A 16427-nucleotide genomic window follows, 5' to 3' on the forward strand; every position below is an offset into this window, starting at 1 on the left:
TTCGAACATTCGTCTCACTGGCAATGCTCGATGTTTCAAGCCGGGTTTATGATCCAGTTAGCTTTTGAACCACTGGCGGCTCTATCGATCTCAGATATAGAGGCAAAGCTTCCTGGCCAAGACATTCGCCTGAACAAGCGGCCTGCCTAGATTGTCGAGCATGGAGGTCGCTCTGTCCCCAGCGATCGGGGCCTGACGCGACCCGTGTCCTTCCGCTGCAGGCAAGTCGGCGTCGCGCTATGATGGAATGGAGATGTGGGGACCCGGCCTGTACCGGAGCGGCGAGGCTGCGTCCAGCCGCGCTCGCGGCACAGCCCGCACCCGCTTGACACGCCGCACTCACGTGTAGCACGCGCCGCACTCGCGTGCAGCACCCATGCGTGGGCGAAGCGCGTAGCTGCGCGCGGCGCGCGCCCGCATCGCCTCGCGCGTCGCCAGCTTGAGTGATTGGACGGTGGTGAGCGTCCAGTACATCTGCATGGACAGGACATTACCATGTACGCCGCGGTGGTGTTGTCCGTCCTCAAGCTGCCGAGCTCGAGCGTGGCAGTGCATCGCCCCCGAATCTCCGCTACCTGCGGAGGAGGGATGGACGCTACGTGACGTGGTGTTAACGTGGGATGAGTGTAGGAGTGCTGGTCTGAAAGAGTGCTGTTTCACTCCCCAGTCATAGAAACTCTGAGGCGGCCGGATGTCGAGCATTATAGCACTGCGATCGTTTTACTTCACGATGTCGAGGCAGCTCATTTATCTTGAACGGATTAGCTGTAGTTATTCGCTAAACGGACATCCCTATGTGATGTTGGTCGGTTGATGTTGTTGCTTCTCATGCAGTGTGCCCGAATAAGGGAGCGTGGTTTTCTGCAGACAGTTTACCGGGGACGGCGAGGTGAATAATTCAGACAGCATCAACCTTAAGTGTTAATTGTTTAAGGACTTGTGGTTTGTGACAGCTGCTGCAATGTTGTGTGTGCGGAAGATGCCTGTGTTGTCTTATAAAACTGTGCATGATATGTTGCATTTAGGAAACAATTATTAGGTAGCGCAACTTGAATGAGCCAGATGATGATGAATCTCGAGGAAAATAAAGATAGCCTTATATTTTTGGCGAAATGATGAATGCCAGAAAAACGTACGAAAAGCGATTTCGTTTTTCTGGACTAATTTATTTTATTGTGAGCATACGATTCGCGTAATTTTCCTCTAACGCTTCGGGATGCTCGTGTCGGTGACTCAACATAACTGGTCAGCATTTATTTGGCGCTATCTGTGATGCCGTGTCTGTAAACCAGCTTTCTTGCCTTTCGCACCCAGTTTTGGCGTCGCGTTTCGTCCTAAAAGCTGTCCCCTGGGGTGTGATTACTTATATCGATTTAGGGGCTCAGGTACCATCTTCTCTCCAACTTAAGCCGCTTTGAAACAAAAGTGGGCTGATTCCTTGCATAAATTGGTCGCGTAAAAGTTGGGCGGTTTCTCCTAGCCACGTATAGAGTTTGTTGCGCATGCTCGAAAACATTGTGCGTTTTGAGTCGACTTTCGTAAAATCCATGTTATCAAAATGTCAATCCACGCGCTGCCGTAAATGATGCATTTTAAAACGGTGATAGCTTGCCCAGTGTTTTGAAACACCAAACGTGAAAATAGCGTTCGTTTTCGCCGTCCCGATGCCAGAGCGATGGTTGTCGCAGTATTGAATGCCAGAGCGATGGTTGCTGCAGTATTGAATGCCTGCGGGGACCGCCGCGGATTTTTCAAACTCGTTCCAAGTTGTATCCTTGTGGGATTTATCTGAACGTGCGGTGCTTAATCATGTGTTGATCTGTCCCTGACCGCGTTTTCTAGTCATGTGGTCCTGATCATTGACGTAGTCCGTTTTTTACCGTGCATTCATTTAGTTTGGCTTCTTATTTTGAGACGACTGGCTTTGCATATTAGACCACTTTCACCCATCTTAAAGAGTCTTATTAACTTGTTCCGAGAATAATCTGAGATTGATCTGTGCGACCACCACGAGCGACTGCCTCCAATTTAATGTGTGAGGCGGATCGATGTGCAGGAATGTCGCGCCCACAGGCTACGGTACGTAAATATACGTGGGTTATTAAATATGCATATTGCTTCCGATTCAGTGCAATTCGCAAAATGGCCCGACGCGATTAAGGACTGAAGCTTCATTGATATAACGCCTCTCGGGCCACAAGAGCCGGGCAGGGAGACGCCGACATAATTCGCAACGAAATTCTGCTTTGCATATCGCATCATTCATCGCCTAAATGACATTTTCCTTTAACGTCGGCGATGCCTTAAGATGAGCTCCATGTGAGTGCTTTGTCATCACAGTCGCTTAATTTACGTGGTGCATCCTTCAGCAATGTGACCGGTTGATAAACGCGCATTGCGCTGTTTTTTGTGGGATGATGCAAGTGCTCGCTCGAGAGCATGTGTATGTATATACATTATGATGCATGTTGCAGCGGACTACTACATTACATTACACATGTGCAATGTACACATGTACACTAGCAGTGTACATTACGTGTGCGTGGGGCTGATCGCACATCTGTACGTGGGTGTGCGTGGGCGTGATCGCACATCTGTGTATGCGTAAGCATGGAGTTGCGTTTTGCGTGTGCCCTCGTGCATACACTTGTGCGTGCGTGTTCGTGCGCGCGTGTGTGCTAGCATATTTGTGCGCTCACGCGCCAGCGCATGTGAGCGAAATTTCGTATGCAAATTACGCAAATTTCGCGTTACCACACCAGCAGGTGTGCATCTCATCGCTTCCCGCTCACACCGGGCCGAGGATCGCCTCGCGCTCTGCAGCGTGTGGGCCGCGTGGCCGCTCGGCAGTCGGCGAGAACACAGGCGTGCTCCGGGGAGGTGGCGTGTCGTCCGTCGGGACAGGGCGCGGTCGAGATTGGCTGCCGCCCGGTGCCCCCAGGCTCGTCCGTCCCGCCAGGCTGGAACAGTTGGCATTTCGGGCCGAGCTCACCAGCTGATGGTCCCGCTATCCGTGCGGCGGGAGCCAATCTGAAGTTTAATCTCGAGAATATCCCCGGCGATGGCGCTTGATGCCATCATTTTTAGTTTATCTTCGTTGGTTGAGTTAAATATTTTGCACTTGACGTGCGATGAGAATCATTCACAGGTGAGGGCCAGGAGACCCGTTCGTCTTTTGACTCGCTGACGTGTGTATTACGAAGTGGAAAAGGCTGTCACTACTGCTTCTGTTGCTTAGGTCGTCTATGGTAGATGGATCATTTTGGTTGGCAGGAATGAGAGCTATGTCATTCAAAATAAATTCCTGAATTTTCGCATAAATGTAATTATAACTGTTCATACAACGCGGAAAAGTTTACCCGCACATGTCTGCAATAGCGTGTTCGTAGAAAAATTAAAATACATACCGGCCCAATTACGAAGTTCTATGGTAGCAGAGGACATAAAAATTACGTTTCTCAGCAAGTAAGTAACTTGAGTTCAGAACAAGTGGTGGGCTTTCAATGGTTTGATAGTCGCTTAGCAACGCACCAAATTATATCAGCTTCATAAATCATGGCTAGAAGCGACTGAATGAATGATGCATTGTTCGGAGACATGTATGTAATGAAATAAGAATAAAGACCTTAGTGTTCGTCTACGAGCATAAGGTTCTCGTAAAAAGTTCAACATGCGTCCATTCCAATGTTTCTGTTGCATCAAAGCCCATAGCCCAGTTTTGAAAAAGCGATATTCCTTCCTTGTCCACCGAGTCAGAATGTGAGATCAAAATGTATTTATAAATGCCCTTAGAAAATCAAGCAAGCTCATTGCGTGCAAGTACAGGCTCGCCAAATTGCCCTGTAACCCCCGTTGACAGAACGCGACGGCATTTAGCATGTCTCGCACGCATGGCTGGCGGCACGGGCCGGCAGGAAGCACCTGACTTGAAAAACAAAAAAACTCGATCACATATAGCCTGGTAACTTTTGTCTAAAAGCCTAGATTTGCTTTGCCCTCTTAGTGATGGTCGGAGCATGAGAGATCGTGTCATATTTGGCATGACTCTTCGCCCAACTTGCTAAGGAATTATGGCGTCTTGATTTGTAATGGAAGACAGCAACAAGGAACGTATTTGCCCTAAAAGCATATGTCCAGGATTCGGGACGGATGTGCATAGAGCCAATCTCTAGGTACAGCTCATGGTATTTGATGGCGTATCAGGCCGCTGCGCTCTGTGATGTGACTGTTGTTGGACGTGTGGAGAATGAAGGGAGAAATTTCCAGTGACGTACTCAATATCAGAAGCTGTACGCTACCGGGACCTGCCTCGCTGCGACTCCAGCGATGTACTGAATGTCAGAAGCTGTACGCTACCCAGACCTGCCTCGCTGCGGCTCCAGCGATGTACTCAATGTCAGAAGTTATATGCTACCGGGACTTGCCTCACTGCGACTCCAGCGATGTACTCAATGTCAGAAGCTGTACGCCACCGGGACCTGTCTCGCTGCGACAAGGCGGATTAGATCCGTGGGGTAAGTAGCTAGTGTAGGGGACCACAAATATGAGCATATTTCTTAGCACACGCCCTGGATGGCCTCTAAGAACAGATGACTCGGATGGCAGAGACAGGGGAATGCGTCCCGCAGTGCCCTTTCTCCAAATGCGGTCGTGAAACGTGGAACTGTGCTGTGAAACTTACGGAGAACAGCGCTGGAATGGTGATCTATTGAATGAGTGGGCGTAAGTTGTTCAGTGCATTAGCGAAGAACATGTTCACATAGATAAGACAGTGTTATTAGCCTTATTCCTTGGACAAAAACTAGGAGAAAGGGGGTATAACTGGGTTGCTATTTCGGCAACATGCCTTTATCGAAACAATAGCAGAAGTGAATTCAAGACTGCTTCCGATGATTGTCTTTTTTTCAGACGTTAGAAACAAAAAGATGTCCCCTTTCGGTGACCATTTTTTGGCAAAACACGCTCAGGCTGAAATCGAGGAAAGTATGTACCCTATGCCCCTTTTGGAGCTCAAAGTCATCTACAAAGCACAGGACTACCTAGACAGGACAATAAGTGAATATATTCTTATAAAAAGTCGGCGACCAGATGTTAACATACGGGCCCATCATGGCTGATTATGCAAGCGTGATATCTGCCTTTATGTGTGGTGTGTGCTGGCTTAAAACCGTTTACATGTGCAAGTGGTACCTGACGCGTGATATGCGATGTCTGCTCAAATGAAATCACGTGCATGCATAATTGGTCCTCGATGTGTGATGCCTGTTTACTTCAACTGGCTTGCATGCTTGCATGAAGCGTGATGCCTCTTTTCTTGAATTAGTTTGCATGTACACGTATATTCGCGTATTCTAATTCTTAGGTAGGCACTGTATCGTGGCAATGGCCGGCACTCGTTTTGTCTAATCCCCTGAATATTGGTGTCCTGAAAAACAGTGGCTTCCTGTTTCAAAAAAGCTGAGAAATCGAGCAGGATTATTTTGTAGTAGGATTGTAGAGAAATCGAGTAGGATTTTTGGCAGACAATTTTGAATTCACTTTGGCCTTCGTTTGGATAAGGGGATGTTGCCAGTTGCCAGAATATCAGCCCAACGATAACTTTATTCTCCTGGTCATTCTCCGATAAATAAGGCTAATACTTCTGTTTTACATATGTGAATGATAAGTCGCGGTAACTACATTTCAAGTAGTTTAAATGCAATGAGGTCACCAATTGTAGGAAATTTTCCTTGGTAGCAAACTTGTGGTCTGTGCAAATGATATTCCTCTTAAGAACAAATTAAATTGGGTCGGTCATTTTTATTCAAACTAAGCCCCCAATATTCGTTTCGAAACAAAAATTCTTTACGGGGTAAAATCGGCCAAAGTCTTGTGATAGAGCAGTTGGCCGTGGAACCAGAACTTCATCTTTGGGAAACGGCAGCTTGAAAATGAGTCAAACTCAAAAACCTTGATTTTGAAAAAACTACCCGATTTCGTTCTCTTTCACCACAAAAAAGCTTTGGCCGTACACGTTGCTCAGATTTGCATCAAAGTCAAGACATGCGCCAGTCTTTGCCAGAGGTTGGACCATCCTGGGGAGTCCATGTTCGGATTACTCTATGCCCCCCCCCCCCTCCTGCCTGGATCCGCCCATGGTCTTACGCAGCCATGCGCTTAAACTCATTTGAAATGCACACAGCATTGATAGAAGGCAGAGCGACTGTCTTAACATGCATCTATGAAACAAATCATTGTGTTAGAAAGTCAAACTCTTCACAAAACAAGACTGAACGTGTATTTGAGTCTCTACATAACTAGTGTTTATTCACAATAATGTTCTTGCACAGCCTCATGGCAACATTTGTATTGTTATGTTTATGTGAGATCAATGGCAAATGATGCTAGTCTCACAAAAAAGTTCGCTTCGTGCAAGGAGCTAAGGGCCCGTCTGCCCATGTTCCACGTGTTAGATAGCTTCCCGCGTTGTCATAGGTTACCTTATGTTAGTGATTTGCGAGCATGAAGAACTGGACCCTCAGCTGTTTGTAACTCACTAGCTGGAACACCCGGCAAAGCCTAAATAAAAATCCTTAGTGCCAAGATGTTCTACAGCGCGCATGTCTCTCTCACAATGTTCACAAAACTCACTTGATATTCGGTATTTAAACTTACGCAAAATGTAATGCGGCTGTGAATGTCACCCATTTTATTCACTCATTCATTCACACGTCATTTTACGCACGCAGCAAACCTGTCATGTTTGCAGCATCTGTGATCATGTGACGCATGCATGCAGATCTTAGGCTGAGATTGCGACTGACTGATTTACTCATCTCCTGCACAACTTGCACAAACAAGTACCTTAGACCTTCACCCAGTGTCTATCGGGTTAGAATTCAGGCTTCACCCTGCACCATTTTACGTTGCTATACGTTTGACAGTTAGATGCATTTAGACGCTTCTGGGCTGGCTAGACGGATGCATGTCGTATTCGGATCCCTGCAACGGTATCTTCTTACACATACGCCGAAATCAAGTTAGTCCATCCCTGATTCACTTCTTCTTTTCATGATTCAGAATTACAAACAGAATCGGAAGAACGAAATAGCTTGAATCAAAAAATGATTATATTCACCAACTAAATAGTGTCTACGATTCCAGCGATGATTCAGGTCTCAAAATTATTGAGGCCTGATAAGAATCGTGCAAAGGTGATTCAATATCAACACGGTTGCACTGGCAATGTTAACAGTTAACTAAGCAATGCTTTGAACATGCACGCTGACGCATGATTATGACACAACTGTTAAGAATCGTGGTCAAACCAAGTGAAAAGTTCCCTTAGTTAATGACAGACTCGCTGTCGCGTGAATCGGGCGAATCAGTGACACTGGGGTGGCTTACAGCCGGTGGCAGCGTTCACGCTGGAGATCAGGCGGTGTTAGAAGGAAGAACGGGTCGTTCCGGTCATTGCGGCACGTTGAATCTTTGTCACAAAATAATGCCCTTGATCTGGGGTTCCGCAATGACGTGGTGGGTTCAAGGACTACGCAACAAACAAAATCCCAGAAATCCACCCAATGGAAACATCCGAACTAAATATTGTATATCCTGCGCCATGTTTAACCGAGCAGAAGGACGGGCTCAGTCAGTTCAAGCTGCACATTTGTTTTAGCGTCATGCGAATGGTGGAGAAACGCAGGCACATAGGTAGGAAATGGCGGCGAAACGCAGGAGTGAGATACATAACTTAATGACGTCATAGGAAGCTGACGTTCACTGCTATCATCAAGGGTTGGTATGCTCACTTCCAGGGGCATTGGTGACGAGACAGCTCGGGCTGCAACCACCCAGCACAGAGGCCGGTGCGTCTGCTCATTCCGCACGCATATTTTTGCCAATAACTGGTGAAAGTCAATCTATTAAAATGTGAGCTTTCTAAGATGGCGTCGCCTACGTCCGAAGCCTCGGACGCATGAAATCTTTGCGGCGCCAATTTTGTAACTGTCCTCTTCTTGTCGTTCTTGCGTGACCCTGCTGCCGGTGTCGCCAAATCCTGGCGGACGGATCATCATGTGCTGTGATGTGCTTATCCACTGCCGAACCGCTGCTGAGTAGCATCGGAAAGGGGTCTCACTCAGCTAACGCTTGTATCCATGTAACGATAGCGATGTCTCGCCACGGGCGTCCCTTTCACGACGGACCGTTGTCCTCTTCCTCCTCCTCCTCCTCCATGCTCCATCAAAACCGCCGTCAACGGGATGTTGTTGGCGGTCGGGGATGAATAAGCACTCTGATTTGACCATGTTTTAAGGAAAGTTATCAGCCGTCTAGTTTTGGCTGATTCCTGTTTATTCGACGTGTTGTTCTCTTCTGAGAACATGCACCGAACACCATAGGCTTAAGTCTTTGCATTTTGGTTTTGGTTTTGATGTCATGAAGGAAAACAGGTGGGTCGGGATTAATTTGCTCCCTCCTCCCTGTCCCACTTTTAATGCATGAATTGTCATATATGGCAATCGAGCGCAGCCACGTGATTTCAACCGATGGAAAACATAGTATGCATGATAACTTCAAGACTCTTCGTGTCTTGGAAGCTATGCGGCGATCAAAGATAACACCGGTTGCCGTGATGATCGATGATCGAGATTGACCGCAGAGATTATGCCGACAGTTGGCGAGCATTGAGCAGGTGTCGGACTGCTGTCGGAACGATGCTGTCGAAACATCGGCACCAGCTCGGCGTCCGATGGTCGGCGGGGATGTCCGTCGGCGCCGACGACGACCCGACGTCTAGCCGACGTTTGGCCGAAACTGTCCCGGCAATCGCTCGCCATCGAATTGACGGCGGGTTCGCGTCCGCCTGACCTTACAGCGAAGACGGCCGGTCATCCAGCCGAGCGTGCTCGGACGTCAGAGCGCTGAGCTTCACACACCACTGCTGCAGGGCAGTAAAACCCCGGCCACTCCAGACCCGTCGCCTGGGTTCTGAGCCTGGAACGCTCCGCAAACAATGGAAACGTCTGGGAGTCCAGCACAAGACCGGCGACGGACGTCGGCACAGGCTCGGACCTAGTGTGAGCCGAGGCCTATCACCAACCTCCGGCGACATCCGAAACCGCCGGTCCACGCTCCTGCGCCCGTCCGGCCGAGACGTAAACTTGGTTTATCGTGTTGTCCGTCCGGCCGCGCCGTAAGACCTCTCGACGCGTCCTAGATGCTGCCGGGGCACGCGACACGCGTGCGGCGCATCGGTCCCCAGCGAAAATAACAAGACTATGGCGAGGGATGTATTCCTACCTCATGGCGAGTGAATGAACATCATCTGTCCAGCTGCATCAGTTTTTTTAGATAAGATATTTTGAGTATCGATCACATCACGAGTGCAAGGCTTACTATATAAAGCAGCACGTTCACGCAAGTGTTTGTAGTAATGGTCTCTGTTGGTGTTGAAGACGGCGCGCGGCTTCGGTCCAGCAAGTGTCACAGATGTCGCTCACTTGCGATTAGATGCAGCATCTCGGGGAGCCAGCATCGCATGCTGAGCAGAACAGGCAGGCGAATGAAACTCGTAGACGACGGTCCGCTCGCTCGTGAGTTAAAAGACCACGTCTTCACTTCCCGCTTCCCGCGTGCCGCTTCAAGGCTTCATGAATCCAAACTGAGCGTCGCCAGGGAGCGTCTTCTTCAAGCCACATCACGAGTATCGACCCTTTCTCGTCAGCATGCGTGAGAACGTCATTAGGTCGCGAAACCGATGTGAAAAATGTAATAAACTGCGCAAAACTGTCACCACGCTTCACTATTAAACAAAATCGCAATGGCTTCGCCAACACATACGGATTTGGTCCTAGTAACTGGGCCATTGGAGGCTCGTCCGGCGGCCCGGTCACTTACACTACATCCGTGCGTGTTGACGCCAATGAGTGTTTGTTCACCACTGCAGGGTGAACGTTGACTCTCGCCTTCTTTTATCTGCTGCATCGGTTTAACAAATTACGCTCTGATCGTTATAGTGCCAAAGATCACGTACGTTATAGTGCCAAAGGTCACGTGCGTTATAGTGCCAAAGGTCTGCTGCTCGTGATGTCGCTTTAAGAAGAGCCCGTCAGACGCTGCGTGGTTTGCGTCCAGCCAGCGTGCAGCGTCAGGAGAGCGTATGAAAAGTGGAGAAATGACCCCATCCAGAAATGAACAGAAAAAAGGTTGATGAGTTTTACTCGTGCGCCTGTCAAGTTTACAATACCATAATGTGAACTGTATTCGCATCGTCCTGTTCACCTTTTGAACACAGGTGATTTGTTTTCCGAGATGTTGAGTTGCGCTGCAAAGACTGTTGCAAGTTCAAGTCTGTTTTATTCACGATGGATTCCACCAAACAGGCGTATTGGTTGATGCGATACAAGAATAATATAAGTGAGTTTAATATTAAAAAATGACAACAACCCAACCACATTCGCACATCATCAATAATTCCGTCGTTGACCCACTCGGCCAAAACATAACCATTGATCGTCAAAACGTGTTACATAACGGCAAGCAATAAGTTTTTCACAGCGGCAAGCAATCAATGTTGCACGGCGGCCAGCACATCGTCCGGTCTGGTTCGAAGTTCCTTACGGGTGCGAGAGGCGGTGATGTCGGCTTGTGGGGTGAGCATGGCCCGGGTCGCCACCGAAGCCGGCGAGTCAGTAAGGCCCCTGAACACAGCGAGCCTGTCACGGTGGGCGACAACGTCTTTAACACTGCGCCAGCCCGGCACTTTAACAGTCGCTGCTATCGAATCTTGCCGATGAGCATCTGTGGCGATCACTCTAGGTGACATGGTGCAGCACCACGATAGACCGGTAATAATATAAGCAGAAAGGGAGGTAGTTGCACTTTTGTTGTCATACGAAGGTTTACTATGTCGACCGGCGTTCGCTTTGCTTGAGCCTGAGTTTAGCCCTGGCCCTTCAAACTCACGTGAGCCTGGCTCATTGGTTGAAAGAGCTTCATAATTTGCTTCAACACGTCTATGATGCCACAAGGTGAAGCAAGGCCTTGTGTTGGTATAACGCCCCTTCATTCTGGAATGTTGGATATGGCGTAAGAGTATTGGAAATGTCATGTCCTGCTGGAAAGCAAGGAGGATCCATGGACATTACGTAATAATGCATGGACGTGACACGATTGCACGAAGGCATGTGCAAATAAGTGATATCTGAATAGCATGTCATTACTGTTCATGGTAGAATGGTTTATTCATTCACCAGAACAGAAATATTTTAAGAGATAAATAAAGAGAGAGAGAGATGGAGAGAGAGAGAGAGAGAGAGAGAGAGAGAGAGAGAGAGAGAGAGAGAGAGAGAGAGAGATAGAGAGAGGAGAGAGAGAGAGAGAGAGAAGGAGAGAAGAGAGAGAGAGAGAGAGCCGGAGAGAGAGAGAGAGAGAGAGAGAGAGAGAGAGAGAGAGAGAGGAGAGAGAGAGAAGAGATAGCAGAGAGAGAGAGGAGAGAGTAGGAGAGAGAGATGAGGAAGAGAGTCGAGAGAGAAGAGAGAGAGATGATGACGAAGATCTAGCACAGATACGTACGATTGAGAAGCGGGAGGGATAGAGAGAGTGAAGGGTTCGAGAGAGAGAGGAGGTGGAGAGAGAGAGAAGAGTAGATCGAGGGAGATCTAGTACAAAGTACCGCCCTAGTGTTGCTGGTGCTCCCATTGTAACTGTGAACGGTAGGTCTTCATGCATGACCATGAAAACAGCACACGCATTCAGCGCATCAAATAAAGCGCGGCGAGCTCCGCAACCACACTAAATGCATTCAGCGCAGTACCGCCTGAAGGCAGCCCACGGTCGGAGGGTCCGTGGGGCTCGTGAATGGGTCAGACCCGCGCCGCCTGACCCTCCCCCCCCCCCCATTCGACACAGTGCCACTCCTCAGTCGGATTGGGCGGCGGCGGCTGACAACCCAGAATGGGACGTGGCCGCTCACAAAAGCGCATCGCTTCACGCGGGATCGAAGCATGGGAGTTACGCCAACACGGGCCAACGACACGCGACGTGAACGGCACACCAAGCGCAGCGACAGGTGCCGTGGCGCTCGCCGCGAGACAAACGGTCACGTGGCTGACTAGCACACCTGAGACGCGGAATTCGGTCCAGACCGACGTCGCGGCTGCAGCCCGGGCCCCAAGAGAACGGAACACGTTCCAGACGGACGCGTTGGCTGCACAATGCTCCTATCACTAAGTTTACTGCGAGGCAACTACTGCCATTGCACCCCAGCAACCGGCCCACACCTGAAGCATCTGTGACACGATCGGACCTCTCAGGGAGGCGTAAACGGCAGGGCCATCGGCAAAAATGTCCCGTGTATCCTGTGAAGCACACCCGAGGTCCAAGAGCCCTGTGAGGCAGAGCTGAGGTCCATACGTCCTGTGAAACAGAGCGCTGGTTCATACGCCCTGTGAAGCAGAACTGAAGTCCAAGCGTCCTGTGGAGCAGAGCAGAGGTCCAAGCGTCTTGCGGAGCAGAGCAGAGGTCCAAGCGTCTTGTGGAGCAGAGCAGAGGTCCAAGCGTCCTGTGGAGCAGAGCAGAAGTCCAAGCGTCCTGTGGAGCAGAGCAGAGGTCCAAGCGTCCTGTGGAACAGAGCAGAAGTCCAAGCGTCCTGTGGAACAGAGCAGAGGTCCAAGCGTCCTGTAGAGCAGAGCGGAAGTCCAAGCGTCCTGTGGAGCAGAGCAGAGGTCCAAGCGTCCTGTGGAACAGAGGAGAAGTTCAAGCGTCCTGTGGAACGAGCAGAGGTCTATGAATACCCAGAAGTACGGCAAGCTGTCTTCAGAAGATCCCGATTGGTGTTCACGATGAGGGGCTATCTAGGCATGTCCCCTAGCAAAGCCAGCCATCGCACGTCTCGCGATAGTAGCTTCTGTCGGCCTGGACAACCGCTGATTCTTAACGCGCGGCAAGGACGCGGCGAGTTTGATTGGGATCATACAATAACACACACACACACACACACCACACACACACACACACACACACACACACCACACACACACACACACACCACACACACACACACACACCACACACACACACACGCACGCGCGCGCGTACGCACGCCACGCACGCACACGCACGCACGCACGCACGCACGCGCACACACACACACACACACACACACACACACACACACACACACACCACACACACACACAAACACACACAACACACCCACACACACACACACACACCACACACACACACACACACACACACACACACACAGCACACACACCACACACACACACACACACACACACACACACACACAACACACACACACACACACACACACACACACACACACACACACACACACACACACACACACATCAGTAGCGGCCCATAGGCTTGGGAGGGGGCGCAGTCATCAGTAGTGAACCTCGCGTGCTATTCGCGGCCAGCCCCGCAGTGCCCCAGGGATCCGCGTGCCCTGTGCCCCCAACAGTGGCCCTGCGCGCCCGCGTGGCCACTGTTGCCGATAACAACCGACGCCAGACATCGGGCCTACGCCGGTGGGTGCAGGACCGTTTCGCTGGAGGCTGAAACCATCTCGGAGCATCTCTGAAATCTGGGAGGGAGGTGGTGCTGCCGCCGGATGAGCTGCAACGCAGCAAGTGGCCGGCGAATCAAGCTTAACAGCATCAGCCGTACCGTCCCAACAGACGCAGGCCTTCCCTCAGTAACACCAACGGCAAACGGGCACCTGGTGCGGGCACTGCATCTGGAAAGAATGCTTGAGGCACACACGCAGTGCTTCCTCGCTATACGTCTAAGGCTTACGTGCATAAGGCCTTTGCGTCTAAAGCTAAGGCTTAGGTATGCTCCTACGCTTGTGAGCTCGTAAGCTCGCTCGTTACGCAAGCTAATCACGAGTGCATTATCTGGTTGCAGCCGTAGAAAAACGCTCTTATTGGCAACCCACACCGGCGCCCTGATGTCTATTTCCAGTGACACAGGCCGGCAGTCAGGCGGCACCTCCACCTAGTTAGACGACTACCGATGATCCCAAAGCAAGGGAGCACCACACTCCCGTTCTATTTTTCCGCTGCCGCTTCAGCTGATGCAAGGCCGGAGGACCACGCCTCCCCAATCGCGTGTGGCCGCCTGCTAGCGGCGGCGGACGATGGTGATGGTGATGAGGGGCTTAGGGCGTGTCGACACATCATGCACCCAGCTAACGGCTCGTCGGAAGCGCTCGCTGCACGTCAGACGTTAACACCCCAGCCGCCGCGGACCGCATGCGGTCAGTGACACCGTGGTAAACCTCACATGCAACACGAACGTGACCAATCTTTCCAAATGAGAACACACGCACGTGCGGAACGGGCCCTGTTCGGACTGTTGCATCGCAGGTGGGAGGAGCACGCACCGGGCGGCTGTGTACCGCTGCCTCCAGTCGTATGGTCCTTGCTAACGCAACGGCATGCCGTCAACTCTACTGCTGGCATACCGGGTACTTGCATCTCGCCGGCCTTGCGGGCCGCAGACTCCCACACTGCTACGATCAGCATGGCGGAGCTGGGCGTCAGCAGCCGCTCACTCAGCGTCCGGGACGGCAGGCGGCAGCCGCTCCCTCAGCGCCCCGGACGCTGCATCGCGCAGCATCTTTTCTGAGATGTCAGCGCTTCAGTCGAGTTGGCGGGACTGCGTCCTTCGGGGAAGCCGCCGCAGATAACGATAAAGCCGCCACGCCGCCACAGTCGAGGCCGGTCAGTCGATCGCTGTGCGCATGAGCGGAAGTGACGTCAGGCAGATGTGACGTGTGGTGAAGGTAACAGAAGCGTATCGAACGTCTGTCGTGACGTAGGTGAGGCAGCATTAGCGAGGTATCCCTATCCGCCTGGAAGATGAGAACGCGGCGGATACTGTGCCGCCGCTGCGTGCCGCCGTGTTCGGCTGAGCTCCGCATGTCGGACTAAAATACACCCATGAAAGGCGCAGTATTTCACGCAGGTCCGGAATGGACCCGCGTGCAGACTGAGACCAGGTGTTGAACATGATTTTGCACAACGGCGAAAGTCGAGTGCAAGATGGCGACTGGGGTTCCGTTCACATTCCTCCAACCGCTTCATTTCCTGTTCCAACACGGCCCGCGTAGCGGTTGGCCGACAGGAGTAGACGCGGGACGTGTTCCTCGAAGCTCCTCGAGCTCTGGTAACCCAGCCGCAACAACAAGCACCCGGTTAGCAACTGGCCAGCTCGAAGAACAGAACGTACGCTTAGCAACTGCCGGCGTCAAGCACAGATATGGGCTAGACTCTGAAGTCGTCCGTTGTAGCATGGTCGCTGACATCTCAGTTACAGCGGTGCGGTAGAGAAAGGAGTCGAGCAAAGAAGAATATTTTGTGGGGCGCCCTGCTGTAGCATGGTCGCTGACATCTCAGTTGCAGTGGTGCGGTAGAAGAGAGGAGTCGAGCAGAGAAGAATCTGTTGTGGGGCGCCCTGCTGTAGCATGGTCGCCTGGCATCTCAGTTGCAGTGGTGCGGTAGAAGAGAGGAGTCGAGCAGAGAAGAATCTTTTGTGGGGCGCCCTGCTGCAGCATGGTCGCTGACATCTCAGTTGCAGTGGTGCGGTAGAAGAGAGGAGTCCAGCAGAGAGAAGAGGGATGTTTTAGGGGGTGTCCTGTTGTAGCATGGGCGGCATCTCAGCTGCAATGATGCGGTAGAATAGAGGAGTCGAACAGCGAGAAGAAGAATCTTTTAGGGGGTGCTCTGCTGTAGCATGGGTAACATCTCAGTTGCAGTGATGCGGAGGCCGATAAGAGGCGGCTGGGAGTATGGCTAACAGAGACAGGGTATATAGAAGGCGCTCGCTCCCGCACGACATGTAGGAAGTGGTGCGTGACATTAAAACACTTTGCATATCGATTTGCGCAACGCTGCCTTCCACCGCGTGTGCACTGAACCGTAGTGAAGCTTGGGCTGCAGCTTCGCGGCCGCCAGTGCGCCGAGACCCAGCTGAAGGTGACGCGGTTCCTGGCCCGAGCGTCTGAGGCTTGCCTTTATCGTCAGTCCGCGGTAGGCGGAGCAAACCGCGATCAGTCTAATGTTGCCATCACACCTCCGTAGGGCGGTCAGAGAGGCTCAACAGAATGCTGCAAGTGCCGAAGGGGGTGTTCCGCCATTGAGTGCAAAGTTGGTCTGCTTCCTTAGTGCAGTCCGCCTTTCCGGCAGATTGACCATTCACACCCTTGAAATGGACCAGTCTCAAACCATCTAGTCTTGCGCCGGCGCCGGTGTTAAAGAATGGATAGTTGTAGCCACATTTGCCTCCGTTGCCAAGAGAGGCTCGGTGCTTTTGTCCAGACCGGGCGGTAGGCTCACCAGATTACCCTCAAATCGATTACTGGACTGCCTTACGAATACCCTCACCTCACAGGCCCTCACGATAGCACACCA

The 16427-nt window shown here is 51.3% G+C and overlaps 1 protein-coding gene across 1 annotated transcript in view; it reads right to left on the minus strand.

The window, feature by feature from the left end:
* Window positions 1-2788: 2788 nt before the first annotated feature.
* The window catches only part of ush (Zinc finger protein ush), a 153102-nt gene continuing 139463 nt past the window's right edge, over window positions 2789-16427 (minus strand). Inside the window, exon 7 of the mRNA XM_037228971.1 lies at window positions 2789-2870. Within this exon, the coding sequence (XP_037084866.1) occupies window positions 2789-2870 (82 nt within the window). The remainder of the gene's footprint in view (window positions 2871-16427) is intronic.

The sequence above is a fragment of the Pollicipes pollicipes genome, unplaced genomic scaffold (assembly GCF_011947565.3).
Source record: "Pollicipes pollicipes isolate AB1234 unplaced genomic scaffold, Ppol_2.1 Scaffold_6138;HRSCAF=7277_pilon_pilon_pilon, whole genome shotgun sequence".
In the NCBI taxonomy this organism is placed as follows: domain Eukaryota; kingdom Metazoa; phylum Arthropoda; class Thecostraca; order Pollicipedomorpha; family Pollicipedidae; genus Pollicipes; species Pollicipes pollicipes.